Below are 16,897 nucleotides of genomic sequence, written 5' to 3' on the forward strand. Positions count from 1 at the left end.
CTACATCAGGGGGGGTGGCCTAATATGCAAAGGAGCTCCTGTTAAAATTCCACCCCTGCTTAGAGCACATACAGAGTGCTTTTCCTCAGCACGGAGCATCCCCGTGTCCTTCAGAATGAAAGAGCAGAGCTGCTCCAGCAGATCACAAGATGCCCCCCCGACTTAGGAAACTCCCCCCCGCCGCAAAAAAAAAAAAACTCCACACTGCCCTCCCCATACCTGACAGCATACAGAGGGAACGGGGTCAATGAACTTTCTAAAAAAACTTTAGGAATTACAGTTTTGCAAATACATCCATACAAGACCCATGTTATTGCTACCATTTCTCCAAATGTACCTACGTCTGTCCCGTATAGCACAAAAGGACCCCGCCTTCATAGAGTCCCCTGCCAACAAGGGAAGATTCAGTTCAAGCAATCGATGCATCCAGCATAGGTCTGCTTTGTTCGGACTGCCCGGGATTTTTGCTTTCAAGCTCGTCTCCTGCTTCGTTTTAGGTAGCCGGAGGGCGACCGTTGTTAAGCCAGGCCTTTCTAAAAGTGTCCTCTCTTGATAAATGCTAGGACTCCGGGGAGACGGAAGCCACCAGCCTTTGGGCAAGGGGACATCGTGCCAGTTTGCAGCGGGTGCTTTCCCTGAGCAGGGGATCGGAACATTCAGCACAGGACCGAGGAGAGAAGCAAAGTTTCCAGCAGCCGGAGATTCTGTCACGGCACCCGATGACCCGCCTGTCACGCCCTGCCAGACTCCAAGCCACCTCAGTCTTTCCAAGGATGCTGCCTCGACCCGAGATCTGGCTCACACGATGCTGCCCCTCTGCCCCTCCAGCCACACCCGTCGCAGTTCAAGAATCTCCCGGCCGTACCAGTTGTGGAGCTGGGAAAAGCAAGCGCCGTCCTGGTACCCGAGGCCTTCAGTCCCAGAGCCTCTGGTGCCACAGGAATTCCCTGAGGAGGCTCTTTTCCGTGGCGGCAAAGGCGGAGGCTTGAGGCCCCCCTCGTGGCTGTTGCCCCCAGAAGTGCCTCGATCGACCGATGGGTAGCCGCTCGGCAGGCTGCGAGGCCCCTCACAATTATACCACAAGGCACAGCCGTTTTCTTTCGGCGGGACACAAATCGGGAGCGTCGGTGTCTCGTGAGGGAAGGCGGGGCCTGAGGCGGCTGGCTCCAAATTGGGAGCAGACCTGTTTTTCCGGTAAACGGGGGACCTCCTCTGGACCCGGTGCGAGCCGGAGAAGTCACAACGCCGCATCTCCTCCAGCTGCTTCTCCAGTTCCCTCACCACCAAGCGCAGGTAGCCGAAGCTAGCCCGCGAGAGGGACTTCACCCACGCCTCCATGGCCGCCTGGCTCTCAGCCGCCAGTATATAGGTGCGGGCCTTGGCGCAGCCGAAGCGAATGGCGAAGGCGAACTCTTCCGTGGACTCGCACAGCTCCACCGTCGAGCCTTCCAGGACGATGACCCCGACCGGCTCTCGGCTCTCTCGGTCCTCGAAGTAGAAGAGCATGTTCCCCTTCAGCACGAACCAGCGCTTGTGGTAGGCCGTGTTGCGCTCGCCCTTCTTGTGGAGGAAGCCGGCCTTGTCGGTGGGGGAATCACACGTGGCGTAGAACGCCAGGCTTCTCTCGTTCAGCTTCATTCTCGCCCGCCCCCTGAAAAGAAAGAGTAGAGCAGGCTCTGTCAGAGACGTGGGGGCGAAAGGGCCCCAAACCAAAGACCCCGGAAGTTGTGGGAACAAGGCAAAGAAGGCCTTCATCAGCCGGGGGTGGGGGGGGAGACACTCCAGGGATCTTATGTGGGAGATGGCTGCCGCTTCTCTCTCTTTTCTTTAAATAAAAAAACAAGTTTATTTTAACAAAGATTGACATTCTGGATCATAGTCAAAGTAATAATCAAAAGTATGATCCAACAAAGTCAGCTGGTCACCAGTAAACATAAGAACATAAGAGAAGCCATGTTGGATCAGGCCAACGGCCCAGCCAGTCCAACACTCTGTGTCACATAAGAACATAAGAGAAGCCATGTTGGATCAGGCCAATGGCCCATCCAGTCCAACACTCTGTGCCACATAAGAACATAAGAGAAGCCATGTTGGATCAGGCCAATGGCCCATCCAGTCCAACACTCTGTGCCACATAAGAACATAAGAGAAGCCATGTTGGATCAGGTCAATGGCTCCTCCAGTCCAGCACTCTGTGTCACATAAGAACATAAGAGAAGCCATGTTGGATCAGGCCAATGGCCCATCCAGTCCAACACTCTGTGTCACACAGTGGCCAAAAATTTATATATATACATATACCCGTATTTTTCGCACCATAAGGCGCTCCGGACGATAGGACGCACCTTCCTCCTGGGGGGCGATCCGCTGCCCCCGATCCGGCGCTTCCCCTGCGCCTCCCTGCCTGGCTCCATCTTCTTTCAGCAAGCGCTGGGATCGCTCCACGTGGCCCCGCCGCAAACCCAGCGCTTCGCGTGCGCCAGCTGCGGAGGGGGCAGCGTGTTTCCTCCTTGCCTGTGTGCCTGGCTTCAGCTGTGATGCTTAAAGCAAGCGCCGGGATCGGAGGGCAGAGGGAGCGATCCCAGCGCTTGCTTTAAGCATCAGAGGTGGAGCCAGGCACACAGGCAAGGAGGAAGCATGCTGCCCTCCACAGCCAGCGCTCGCAAAGCGCTGGGTTTGCGGTGGGGCCACGTGGAGCGATCCCAGGGCTTGCTGAAAGAAGATGGAGCCAGGCAGGGAGGCGCGGGGGAAGCGCCAGATTGGAGGCAGAGGCAGTGGATCGCCCCCCCCCCGGGAGGAAGGTACATACCGGTACCTTAGCTCCATAAGACGCACACACTTTCCCCCCACTTTTTTTGGGGGGGGGAGTGCGTCTTATGGTGCGAAAAATACAGTGTGTGTATATACATATATATACACACTGTGGCTAATAGCCACTGATGGATCTCTGCTCCATATTTTTCTCTAACTCTCTCTTGAAGCTGGCTATGCCTGTAGCTGCCACCACCTCCTGCGGCAGTGAATTCCACATGTTAATCACCCTTTGGGTGAAGAAGTACCTCCTTTTATCCATTCTAACCCGACTGCTCAGCAATTTCATTGAATGCCCACGAGTTCTTGTATTGTGAGAAAGGGAGAAAAGTACTTCTTTCTCTACCTTCTCCATCCCATGCATAATCTTGTAAACCTCTATCATGTCACCCCGCAGTCGATGTTTCTCCAGCTAAAGAGCCCCAAGCGTTTTAACCTTTCTTCATAGGGAAAGTGTTCCAAACCTGTAATCATTCTAGTTGCCCTTTTCTGCACTTTTTCCAATGCTATAATATCCTTTGTGAAATGCGGGTGACCAGAATTGCACACAGTATTCCAAATGAGACCGCACCATCGATTTATACAGGGGCATTATGATACTGGCTGATTTGTTTTCAGTTCCCTTCCTAATAATTCCCAGCATGGCGAAACTTCCAAACGAACCACAAGTACAAACAGTGCAAATTCAAATTAAAAACAAATTAATGCCAGACCAGTATATGATGTGCAGTTGAACAAAAATTCCCACAAGAAAAATAATCCAGAAAAGGGGACCCCTTAGCTAAAATAGTTGACCTTCGATGTGAAGTAGGCCCCCCCCTTCTAAATTATGCGTAATTTGGTCCAAAACAAAATACTCCCAGCATTAGCTTAACCACCAATTAGCCTCCACCAATGGAGGAATTGAATTCTGTCTCCAGTGCCACATTGAGCAGCAAAGAAACCAACTCCTTCTTTCATTCAGAAAGTCTAAAATCATCCCAAATGTTTAGGAGACAAATTTTAGGGGATAATGGAATCCTTACTCCTGTAATATAGACAATTTCCATAATGACTTGTGACCAAAATGAAGAAATGTCCACCACATATGAAAGTACGGTAAATCCCTTTTTCACCATATCCCCTCCAGCACATTAGGAGGGAAGTGTGATAACTGGGCAGGTGTCAGATACTACCTGGACAAAACTTTAAAAGCTTGAGCTCTAATATTAAGGGACTTTGTAGAAAATAACGACAAAGATCAGATTTCTCTCCGATCCCCACTGGTAAAAGTAATTCTAAGATCTCTTTCCCAGGCCTTTTGGTAAGGCAAAGTATCTCTTTGGCCATGAAATGGCTTCTGCTTCAGAGCTGCCACCTCTTCTGAATGGACCAGGAGGAGACGCTTGCCTTGCAGACTCCACGAGAGAAAAGCGGCTCTCCTCTTTGGTGTAGCAGTTAAGTGCACGGGCTCTTATCTGAGAGAACCAGGTTTGATTCCCCACTCCTCCACTTGCACCTGCTGGAATGGCCTTGGGTCAGTCACTGCTCTCGCAGAGCTGTCCTTGGAAGGGCAGCTTCTGTCAGAGCTCTCTCAGCCCCGCCTACCTCACAGGCAACGTTCCCTCTAAGCTGCAGAATCTTGTGAGCAAAAATTCTACTTTGTGAGCTACTGGCATTAGTATTGTGAGCTACTGGCATTAAAGTTGTGAGCTGCTAAATAAATTATGGTGCTCTGGGGTCATCCTTCCTGAGCTAACACAAGAATGTGTGCATTGAAGGCTAAAAATCTGTGAGTCAGCTCACTCTAACTCAGCTTAGAGGGAACACTGCTCAGAGGGTGTCTGTTGTGGGGAGGGGAAGGGGGTTGTAGGCTGCTCTGGGACTCCTTGGACTAGCGAAGGGCAGGGTATAAATCCAATCTCTTCTCTTCTCCTTCTTGTGAGGAGAGGCCCTTCTTTTGGAGGAACTGACTGGCAAATCGTAGCCTCAGAGCAACGCAAAGCCTAACTGAGTCATCAAATAGATGCCTATCGTTCAGGTTTCCTGAGAGCTCCATTCCTGAGTCACAGCTCATCAGGAAGTCAAGGTAATTGGTCCCCTGAAATACAGTTTCTTCTGGCAGGTCCCACTTATGGGCACAGGGGGTGTAGCGTTGCCAGCTCCAGGTTGGGAAACTCCTGGAGATAGAAGATGAAGATATTGGATTTATATCCCGCCCTCCACTCCGAAGAGTCTCAGAGCAGCTCACAATCTCCTTTCCTTTCCTCCCCCACAACAGACACCCTGTGAGGTAGATGAAGATATTGGATTTATATCCCACCCTCCACTCCGAAGAGTCTCAGAGCGGCTCACAATCTCCTTTCCCTTCCTCCCCCACAACAGACACCCTGTGAGGTAGATGAAGATATTGGATTTATATCCCACCCTCCACTCCGAAGAGTCTCAGAGAGGCTCACAATCTCCTTTCCCTTCCTCCCCCACAACAGACACCCTGTGAGGTAGATGAAGATATTGGATTTATATCCCACCCTCCACTCCGAAGAGTCTCAGAGAGGCTCACAATCTCCTTTCCCTTCCTCCCCCACAACAGACACCCTGTGAGGTAGATGAAGATATTGGATTTATATCCCACCCTCCACCCCGAAGAGTCTCAGAGCGGCTCACAATCTCCTTTCCCTTCCTCCCCCACAACAGACACCCTGTGAGGTAGATGAAGATATTGGATTTATATCCCACCCTCCACTCCAAAGAGTCTCAGAGCGGCTCACAATCTCCTTTACCTTCCTCCCCCACAACAGACACCCTGTGAGGTGGGTGGGGCTGAGAGGGCTCTCACAGCAGCTGCCCTTTCAAGGACAACCTCTGCCAGAGCTATGGCTGACCCAAGGCCATGCCAGCAGGTGCAAATGGAGGAGTGGGGAATCAAACCCGGTTCTCCCAGGTAAGAGTCCGCTCACTTAACCACTACACCAAACTGGCTCTCTGAGGATGGGGCCCGGGAAGAATGGAGACCTCAGTGAGGTACAATGGCATCAAGTCCACCCTCCACAGAATCCATTTTCTCCAGGGGAACTGCGCTCTGGAGATGAACTACAGTTCCGGGGATCTCCAGGTTTTGCCTGGAGTCTGGCATCCCTAACCCCGGCCCAGCACCAAAATGTTTAGAAGAAAGGAGCCTCGATCCCTCTGGATTTTGGGAAGTTGGTGGGCTTTTTTTTTGTAGCAGCGTGCAGGGCTTTTTTTTTGTAGCAAGAACTCCTTTGCATTTTAGGCCACACACCCCCAAGTTTGATCCTGGCGGAAGCTGGGTTCAGGTAGCTGGCTCAAGGTTGACTGCAGCTTTACCACTCTGCTCCACGGGGCTACTTAAGGGCAAGAGAGAAATGGCTAAATAAATAATTAAATCCCAAGGCCCCCTGGGGTCAGTGGGATGCTGCTGGATGTTTGGATGGCGTTTAAAATACACCTTTGACTGGCAGCTAGTGGAATATCTCCCCCTGCCGTTAATTGTAAACTGGTGGCCCGAAACTCCAAAGTGCTGCCGATCTTCTGTGCAGTGTATTTATTTATTTATGTTTGCAGGCTTATATCCCACCCTTTCCCGTAGACGGGTTCAAGGCGGATCACAACATCAATTAAAAACCTACAGATTAAAAACCGAAAGCAATGCAATAAAACCAATATGTTGTTGTTCAGTCGCACAGTCGAGTCCGACTCTTTGCGACCCCATGGATCAAATCACGCCAGGCCCTCCTGTCTTCCACCATCCTCCAAAGTCTGCTCAAATCCATATTAGTGACATCAGTAATGCTGTCCAGCCATCTCATCTTTCGCCGTCCCCTTCTTCTTTTGCCTTCTGCCTTTCCCAGCATCAGGATCTTCTCCAGCGAGTGCTCCCTTCTAATTGGGTGGCCAAAGGATTTGAGCTTCAGCTTCAGCATCTGACCTTCCAGGGAACAGTCTGGGTTGATTTCCCTTAGGACTGACTGATTTGATCTTCTTGCAGCCCAAGGGACTCTCAAGAGTCTTCTCCAGCACCACAGCTCAAAAGCATCTATTCTTCTGCTCTCGGCCTCCTTTTGGTCCAGCTCTCACAGCCATACATTACTACTGGGAATACCAAAGCTTTGACTACACGGGACTTTTGTTGGCAGGCTGATGTCTCTACTTTTTATTATACCGCTTACGTTCACCATAGCTGTCCTCCCAAGGAGCAAAGGTCTTTTAATTTCATGGCTACAGTCACCAACTGCAGTGACCTTGGCTCCCAGAAATGTGAAGTCTGTCACTACTGCCACGTCTTCCCCTTCTATTTGCCAAGGTGTGATGGGGCCGGATGCCACGATCTTACTTTTTTCGATGCTGAGTTTCAGGCCTACTTTTGTGCTCTCCAAGAGTTTACAGAGCTCTTCTTACAGGGCCTACTGTGAGCTCTTGGAGGATTGGCTACATTGGCTACATTAGGGAGGTGTGGCCTAATATGCAAAATACGTTACAAAAAAACCAGCCCCGGCAGGGTGTTTTCGGCTACGCAGTGCTCTTATGTTCTGAAGCGCTAAAAACATGCGCATGGGAGAGAGCCGCACTGGCAGACTGTAGGCCATGGAGAATGCTGGGCCCCTTGTGTGGGAGGACAGGATGGAATCCAGACATTCGCCTGTCTCTGTTGCCCTACAACGAGAACCACCAAAGCTGCTTTCCCCCCAGTCCAGAGCTGGCAGCACCTTTTCAGGAGGTCGTGGGCAGGGGGGATGTCTTTCCCCAAACCTGCTGGCTGAAATTCTCCAGGCGCCCAATGAACACACTCATCGTTTTAAAATACCTCGCTGCATTTGTGCATTCTGACTTGAAGAAGACGGTAGATTTATACCCCGCCCTTCTCTCTGAATCAGAGCAGCTCACAATCTCCTTTCCCTGCCTCCCCCACAACAGACACCCTGTGAGGTGGGCGGGGCTGAGAGGGCTCTCACAGCAGCTGCCCTTTCAAGGACGGAGACTCAGAGCAGCTCACAATCTCCTATATCTTCTCCCCCAACAACAGACACCCTGTGAGGTGGGTTTGGCTGAGAGGGCTCTCACAGCAGCTGCCCTTTCAAGGACAGAGACTCAGAGCAGCTCACAATCTCCTATATCTTCTCCCCCCACAACAGACACCCTGTGAGGTGGGTTTGGCTGAGAGGGCTCTCACAGCAGCTGCCCTTTCAAGGACGGAGACTCAGAGCAGCTCACAATCTCCTATATCTTCTCCCCCCACAACAGACACCCTGTGAGGTGGGCAGGGCTGAGAGGGCTCTCACAGCAGCTGCCCTTTCAAGGACAGAGACTCAGAGCAGCTCACAATCTCCTACATCTTCTCCCCCCACAACAGACACCCCTGTGAGGTGGGCAGGGCTGAGAGGGCTCTCACAGCAGCTGCCCTTTCAAGGACGGAGACTCAGAGCAGCTCACAATCTCCTACATCTTCTCCCCCCACAACAGACACCCTGTGAGGTGGGCAGGGCTGAGAGGGCTCTCACAGCAGCTGCCCTTTCAAGGATAACTCTGAGAGAACTTGTGGCTAACCCAGGGCCATTCAGCAGCTGCAAGTGGAGGAGTGGGGAATCAAACCCGGTTCTCCCAGATAAGAGTCCGTGCACTTCACCAGGACACCAAACTGGCTCTCAAACAAAGAGATGGAATTTCTACCCTGCCTTTCACTTGGGAGTCTCAGAGCAGCTTGCAATCGCCTTCCCTTCCTCTGCCCACAACAAACACCCTGAGAGGCCCAGAGGGGCTGAGAGAGCTCTCCAAGAACTGCTCCTGCAAGAACGGCTCTGAGAGAACTTGTGACCGGTCCAAGATCACCGAGCTGGCTGCATGTGAAGGAGTGAGGACTGAAACCCGACTCTCTCCGATTAGAGTCCATGCTCTTAACCACGATGCCAAACTTACGGCGACCCTATAAATGAATGACTTCCAAAGCATTCTCTTGCTGACTGCCTCGCTCAGGGTCTTGCCCACCGAGGGGCTCTGTGGCTTCCCTGATGGAGCCCATCCATCGCAGGCTGCGTCTTCCTCTTGGCCACCTGCCCCCTCCCCTTCTCTCGGTAGGACGGTCTTTTCCAGCAATTCTCGTCTTCTCCTCATGTGACCAAAGTCAGACAGCCCAGTGCAATCATGTTAGCTTCTATAGCAGAGGTGGCCAAACTGTGACTTTCACACAAATGATGTGGCTCTCGAAGCCCCCACCGCCCTTTTGGCTGGCTTGGAGAATGCATTTCTCTCTCAAAATCATTTCTCCAAGCCAAGCCAGCCAGCAATTTGGATAATGCATTTAAAGAGAGCCAGTTTGGTGTAGTGGTTAATTGTGCGGACTCTTATCTGGGAGAACCGGGTTTGATTCCCCACTCCTCCACTTGCACCTGCTGGCATAGCCTTGGGTCAGCCATAGCTCTGGCAGAGGTTGTCCTTGAAAGGGCAGCTGCTGTGAGAGCCCTCTCCAGCCTGACCCACCTCACAGTGTGTCTGTTGTGGGGGAGGAAGGTAAAGGAGATTGTGAGCCGCTCTGAGACTTTTCGGAGTGGAGGGCGGGATATAAATCCAATATCTTCATCTACCTCACAGGGTGTCTGTTGTGGGGGAGGAAGGGAAAGGAGATTGTGAGCCGCTCTGAGACTCTTCGGAGTGGAGGGCGGGATATAAATCCAATATCTTCATCTTCTATCTTCTAAAGTTGCTTTCTTTCCACCTCTACCTCCCCATCTATTTTCCTTCCGTCCCTTCCTTGCCTGTCTTGCAGCTTCTAAACATCTGACATTCATGTCTTGCGGCTCTCAAACATCTGACATTTATTCTATGTGGCTCTTACGTTAAGCAAGTTTGGCCACCCCTATTCTATAGGCATTCAAACCCACTGCTTTGTCTTTTTCCGGTGGTCTATGATATCCGTAAAACTCCTCCAACACCACCTTCCTTCCTTGTCTACGCGCCATTTATCGGAAAACCCGCAGGCAAAAGCCCTACCCATTTTAAAAAAAATACTTGATGGGCAACAGGAAAGGTATCAGCAGGTGCCAGGGCACTCCTGGGCACTGTGTTGGGTTTCCCAAGGGTTAGCAGGCTATGGAAATACTGTGCGGTGACCAGACTGACCTCTTCTGCAAGAACATATTCTCCTTTGACGTGACTCAATGTTATCAAGATTGATCCGCGTTACTAACCTCCTGGAAAAAGACGAAGGGTTTTTTTTTCCAGCATGTTCTGCTTTGCAAACAAAGCTGCAAAAGGAATGGGCTGTTCCCGTCTGATTTTGCTTCCTTGATCTATAAACTTTATTTAATCTATAGAAGTAAACCAGCTGGGAGACCTTTCCAGCCAAGAGGAAAGCATCTCCGTTGGCTGCTTTAAAACGTCACTTCTTCCTGTGGAAATGACAGGATCCCAGAGAACTGGGGCTCTCGCCATCCTCACAAGAAGAAGAAGATGATGACTGCAGAGCAGCTTACCATCTCCTCTATCTTCTCCCCCCACAACAGACACCCTGCAAGGTGGGTGGGGCTCAGAGGGCTCTCACAGCAGCTGCCCTTTCAAGGACAACTCTTGTGAGAGCTATGGCTGACCCAAAGCCATTCCAGCAGCTGCAAGTGGAGGAGTGGAGAAGAAAAAGACTGCAGATTTATACCCCGCCCTTCTCTCTGAATCAGAGACTCAGAGCGGCTTACAATCTCCTCTATCATCTCCCCCCACAACACCCTGTGAGGTGGGTGGGGCTGAGAGGGCTCTCACGGATGCTGCCCTTTCAAGGACAACCTCTGCCAGAGCTATGGCTGACCCAAGGCCATTCCAGCAGGTGCAAGTGGAGGTGTGGGGAATCAAACCCGGTTCTCCCAGATAAGAGTCCGCACATTTAACCACTACACCAAGCTGGCTCTCTTTTCTCCCCCGCTATCACCCTACCGGATTCCAAGAGTGGGTGTGGCTCAGCACCTGGGTTTTTTGGCCACTCTGTGACACAAAGTGGGGTGGGGAGAAAAGATACACATAAATACACAGGAAGCTGCCAGAGACTGACTCACACCATCGTTCCATCAAGGTCAGTTTTGTCTACTCAGAGTGATAGCGGCTCTCCAGGGTCACAAGCTGAGATCTTTTCTGCGTCTCTCCTTTCCTGGTCTTTTTAACCGGAGATGCCGGGAACTGAAGCTGCGACCTTCTGCATGCCAAGCAGAGGCTCCACCCGAGCCACAGCCCCTCTCTAAAAGAGGGGGGGGGAGAGTCTGGCTCAAAAGGTTATCAGGAATCAGCCTGAGGAGGACTGGATCCAACTGGGGTTCACCAGTGGAGATGGGGTGGACAATTTCTGCTGCAGACAAACTGCTTCGGCTCAGCTTTTGAATCTCGATGGGTTGCGACGTTTCAGTCTTAAAAACATCAGAGAAGCCATGTTGGATCAGGCCTTTGGCCCATCCAGTCCAACACTCTGTGTCACACAGTGGCCAAAAACAACCTGGGGCCATCAGGAGGTCCACCAGTGGGGCCAGGTCACCAGAAGCCCTCCTACTGTTGCCCCCCCAAGCACCAAGAATACAGAGCATCACTGCCCCAGACATAAAAACATAAGAGAAGCCATGTTGGATCAGGCCAATGGCCCATCCAGTCCAACACGCTGTGTCACATAGTGGCCAAAAAACCAGGTGCCCACAAGAGGTCCACCAACGGGGACCAGAACTCCAGAAGCCCTCCCACTGTTGCCCCATGAGTATCAGGAATACAGAGCATCACTGCCCCAGACATAAGAACAGAAGAGAAGCCATGTTGGATCAGGCCAATGGCCCATCCAGTCCAACACTCTTTGTCACACAGTGGCCAAAAAACCAGGTGCCATCAGGAGGTCCACCAGTGGGGCCAGGACACCAGAAGCCCTCCTACTGTTGCCCCCCCCCCCCAAGCACCAAGAATACAGAGCATCACTGCCCCAGACATAAAAACATAAGAGAAGCCATGTTGGATCAGGCCAATGGCCCATCCAGTCCAACACGCTGTGTCACACAGTGGCCAAAAAACCAGGTGCCATCAGGAGGTTCACCAGTGGGGCCAGGACACTAGAAGCCCTCCCACTGATGTCCCTCCCAAGCACCAAGAAGACAGAGCATCGCTTGCCCCAGAAAGAGAGTTCCAACAATACACTGTGGCTAATAGCCATTGATGGACCTCTGCTCCAGATGTTGATCCAATCCCTTCTTGAAGCCTTGGGAATGAAAGCGACAGATAGATCCCTTTTGGAAAGAGACTCCCCTCAAGCTGAGAGAGCAGGGAACGTTATTCACCACCACCATTCAAGCGCAAGGTGAAGATGCTAGTCGGTCTGAGATGGGGCAGCTCTGGAAGTCCCCTTACCCCTGTTTGGGATGGGGGCCTCTGCTTCTCAGGGGGGCCAAAAATTTAGGAAGCGTCGCCAGGGAAGGCAACACGGTACAGCCCAATTTCAGAAGCTAAGCGGTCAGTCCTTGAGTAGAAGGCCCCCAAGGGAGACTAATACAGAATCATCTAGAGGATGGTGGGGAATTGTTTTCTGTGGCCCCGGAAGGCAGGACCAGAACCAGTGAGTTGAAATTAAATCCAAAGAGTTTCCGACTCAACGTGAGGAAGAACTTCCTGACCGTTAGAGCGATTCCTCAGTGGAACAGGCTTCCTCGGGAGGTGGTGGGCTCCCCTTCCTTGGAGGTTTTTCAACAGAGGCTAGATGGCCACCTGACAGCGATGAAGATCCTGTGAATTTAGGGGGAGGTGTTGGTGAGTTTCCTGCATTGTGCAGGGGGTTGGACTGGATAACCCTGGGAGTCCCTTCCCACTCTTCTAGGTTTTTCAACAGAGGCTAGATGGCCATCTGATGGCGATGAAGATCCTGTGAATTTAGGGGGAGGCGTTTGTGAGTTTAGAGCAGTTCCTCAGTGGAACAGGCTTCCTTCTCAGGAGGTGGTGGGCTCCCCTTCCTTGGAGGTTTTTCAACAGAGGCTAGATGGCCATCTGACAGCGATGAAGATCCTGTGAATTTAGGGGGAGGTGTTTGTGAGTTTCCTGCATTGTGCAGGGGGTTGGACTAGATGACCCTGGGAGTCCCTTCCCACTCTTCTAGGTTTTTCAACAGAGGCTAGATGGCCATCTGACGGCGATGAAGATCCTGTGAATTTAGGGGGAGGCGTTTGTGAGTTTAGAGCAGTTCCTCAGTGGAACAGGTTTCCTTCTCAGGAGGTGGTGGGCTCCCCTTCCTTGGAGGTTTTTCAACAGAGGCTAGATGGCCATCTGACAGCGATGAAGATCCTGTGAATTTAGGGGGAAGTGTTTGTGAGTTTCCTGCCTTGTGCAGGGGTTGGACTAGATGACCCTAGAGGTCCCTTCCAACTCTAGGATTCTGTGATTCTATGATTCTATGCAGAGGCTGACAATGGCAAATCACCTCTGCACAATTACTTGTCTTGAAAACCCTAATGCAGGGGTTGCCAAACTGCGACTCGGGAGCCACATGTGGCTCTTTCACACATATTGTATGGCTCTCAAATTTATTTATTTGATTTATTTGATTTGATTTATATCCCGCCGGGGGTGGCTCAGGACAGCTCACAATATATAAAATCACAAGAACAGTATAAAATCACAAGAACAATACATATTATAAAATACAGATTCTACAGTTTGAAACAATCAAAATTGGTTTGGTGCTAATCTCGCTAGATGTCCCATTTTTCACGGCGGCGGCGGCATTTCTCCAGTTTCCGATGTAGGCTCTGCATCAATTAAAAGCCAGCCGGAAGAGAACAGTCTTGCAGGCCTTGCAGAACTGCGCACGTTTCCACAAGGCCCTCACTTCCTCTGGCAGTTGGTTCCACCAGTGGGGGACTGCGACCGAGAAGGTCCTCTCTCCGGTGGTCTTTAATTTGGCCTCCCTCGGCCCGGGGATCCCCAATAGATTTTGCGATTCAGATTGAAGTACCCTCCGGGGAACGTGTGGGGAGAGACGGTCCTTAAGGTAGGCAGGTCCTGGGCCGTATAGGGCTTTGAAGGTAATAACCAGCACCTTGTAACGAATCCGGTACGCTATTGGCAGCCAGTGCAGTCTCCGCAGCCCTGGCTGGATGTGCTCCCACCTGGGACGCCCCAAGAACAGCCTGGCCGCCGTGTTCTGTAGTTTCCGGGTTCGGCACAGGGGCAGCCCCAAGTAGAGGGCATCAAAACCCCCACCACTGTGCCAGCCAGCTTGGAGAAGGCATTGGTTTCTTTAAATCACTTTACCAAGGCAGCCAGCGGCTTGGAGAATACTTTTAAAGTTAAAGTTGCTTTCTTTCTACCTTTCTCTCTCCTTCCCCCATCTATTTCCTTCCTTCCTTCCTTCCTTCCTTCCTTCCTTCCTTCCTTCCTTCCTTCCTTCCTTCCTTCCTTCCTTCCTTCCTTCCTTCCTTCCTGTCTCATGGCTCTCAAACATCTGATGTTCATATCTTACAACTCTCAAACATCTGACGTTTATTCAATGTGGCTCTCACTTTAAGCACGTTTGTCCACCTGTCCCCTAGCAGGTCACTTGTCAGTCAGCTGCAATTTGACAGGACTTTAAACACACACACACAGATCTGGCCACAAATTTGACAGGTCTTAGCAACATCCAGGTTAGACTGCCGCCGTGTCCATGGGCTGCCCTGGGAGACTGTCCATAGGTGGTTAGAGGAGGGGATGTCTGGTGGTGCTTAACTCTGTTACACTCTTCAAATTCACGCTTTGTTGCTTTTTGTAGATTAAAGTGTGTGTCTCTGAACAAACTGGTTTACCAAGGTATGTGTTTGAGAGTTGCCACGGACCATTTGTCTGGTAGAAAAGCAAGGGAAAGGAAAGGAAAGGTCCCCTGTGCAAGCACCAGTCGTTTCTGACTCTGGAGTGACGTTGCTTTCACAACGTTTTCACGGCAGACTTTTTTACGGGGTGGTTTGCCATCGCCTTCCCCAGTCCTCTACACTTTCCTCCCAGCAAGCTGGGGACTCATTTGACCGACCTCGGAAGGATAGAAGGCTGAGTCAACCTCGAGCCGGCTACCTGAAAACCCAGCTTCCGCCGGGGATCGAACTCAGGTCGTGAGCAGAGCTTAGGACTGCAGTACTGCAGCTTTATCACTCTGCGCCACGGGGCAAGACTCGCATTTAAACAAGGAGTGTCTTGTGGAAAGCATCAGTCCCCCAAATACGGGTTGGCCTGATCAGAATCTGCAAAATGAATATCAAACGCCGAATTCCTCAAATGCACGCAGACTAACTAATTGGCATTCACTTATGTCAAAGTGGTATTTTTAGACCCTGGAGCCACAGAGGATGGCGGTGCGAAAGGAGAAGTCTCAAGCCAAGACCGCTAGTTGTGGACTCGGGAGGGGAAAAAGGGAGGAGGCAAACCCAAAGCAATCCTCTTGCAAGCTCAATGACTCCAGTTTTCCAGCTTTTGCCCTGCAAATATATGGGGGGGGGGGGGGGAATAGAAAAAGGACTTGGCAACAAAACAGGTTGTTAATCCGGTCGGACAACTCATCCTGCCCGTCTCTCGTTAAGCAACTCACCCAGTTCTTCTTTCCCTCCCCCACCCCTGCACACTTTGTGCCCTTGGCAGTAATTTACAGCACAAAAACTGGCTGCCGATTTCAGTTTGCAAGCTCTTTTTTGGGGGGGGGAGGGGGGGGCCTTGGAGTTCTGCAGCATTTGGTGCAAGCAAGTGGCAAGACCAGGAACAGCTGAAGAGGAAAGTCCCTGGGCTAGGGGAAGCGATGGCAGCGCTACTACCGCTGCAGGAAGCCCCTGCGGTTTCTATGGGGCAAAGCTGAAGCCCCGCTAGAGCGATAAGAAAAAAGGCCTGAACTTCCGGTACTCGACAGCAAGCTGTTTCTCTGCAGGCCCTGCCGGTGGAGGTTCCCTCGATGCCGGAGACGGGCACAACACACCAAGCTAGGGTTGCCAAGTCCAATTTAAGAAATATCTGGGGACTTTGGGGGTGGAGCCAAGAGACATTAGGGGTGGAGCCAAGATCAAGGCTGTGACAAGCATCATTGAACTCCAAAGGGAGTTCTGGCCATCACATTTAAAGGGACGGCACACCTTTGTCAATGCCTTCCTTCCATAGGAAATAATGAAGGATAGGGGCACCTTCTTTTGGGGCTCATAGAATTGGACCCCCTGGTCCAATCATTTTGAAACTTGGAGGGTATTTTGGGGAGAGGCACTAGATACTATACTGAAAATTTGGTGCCTCTACCTCAAAAAACAGCCCCCCCCCAGAGCCCCAGATACCCACAGATCCATTATTTTCTATGGGAATAAATCTCCATAGGGAATAACAGAGTTCCCAGCAGACATTTCCCTCCCCTCCCCCTGCGTTCTGATGACCTTGAAGCGGGGGGGAGGGCCTCCAAATGGGGGGATCCCCTGCCCCCACCTGGGGATTGGCAACCCTACACCAAGCCCCTGGCAGAGGAGGGGCGGAGGCACCCCATTCTACAGGAGACCTGCGACTGCATCTCCCACGGTGGCCAAGTCCAATTCAAGAAACATCTGGGGACTTTTGGGGTGGAGCCAGGAGACTTTGGGGGTGGAGCCAGGAGCAAGGTTGGAACAAGCAGCATTGAACTCCAAAGGGAGTTCTGGCCATCACATTTAAAGGGACCGCACACCTTTGAAATACCTTCCCTCCGCTGGAAATAATGGATAGGGGCATTTTCTTTGGGGGCTCATAGAATTGAACCCCCTGGGCCAACCCTTTTGAAATTTGGAGGGTGTTTTCAAGAGGGGCAGTGGATGCTATGCTGCAAATTTGGTGCCTCTGCCTCAAAAGACAGCCCTCCCAGAGCCCCAGGTAACAGCAGATCAATTCTCCATTATACCCTATGGGAATCGGTCGCCATAGGGAATAATGGAGTGCTCCGCAGACATTCTCCCCCCCCCCCTTTCTGATGACCCTGAAGTGGGGGAAGGGCTGCCAAACCAGGGGATCTCCTTCCCCCACCTGGGGATTGGCAAGCCTAGCATCTCTCCCCCCTCCCCATGCTTCAGTGAAATGAAAGAAGTTGTGGGGAGCTCCATTTTGGATGAGGGAAGGGGTT

The 16,897-nt window shown here is 51.5% G+C and overlaps 1 protein-coding gene across 1 annotated transcript; it reads right to left on the bottom strand.

The window, feature by feature from the left end:
• Nucleotides 1-248: 248 nt before the first annotated feature.
• PHETA1 (PH domain containing endocytic trafficking adaptor 1) lies at nt 249-1,657 on the bottom strand. Its single transcript, XM_060249432.1, has one exon. It carries the CDS (start codon nt 1,636-1,638, stop codon nt 799-801), a length of 840 nt encoding a protein of 279 aa, XP_060105415.1. The 5' UTR covers nt 1,639-1,657; the 3' UTR covers nt 249-798.
• Nucleotides 1,658-16,897: the final 15,240 nt, after the last annotated feature.

Source organism: Heteronotia binoei, chromosome 11, assembly GCF_032191835.1.
Source record: "Heteronotia binoei isolate CCM8104 ecotype False Entrance Well chromosome 11, APGP_CSIRO_Hbin_v1, whole genome shotgun sequence".
In the NCBI taxonomy this organism is placed as follows: Eukaryota; Metazoa; Chordata; class Lepidosauria; order Squamata; family Gekkonidae; genus Heteronotia; species Heteronotia binoei.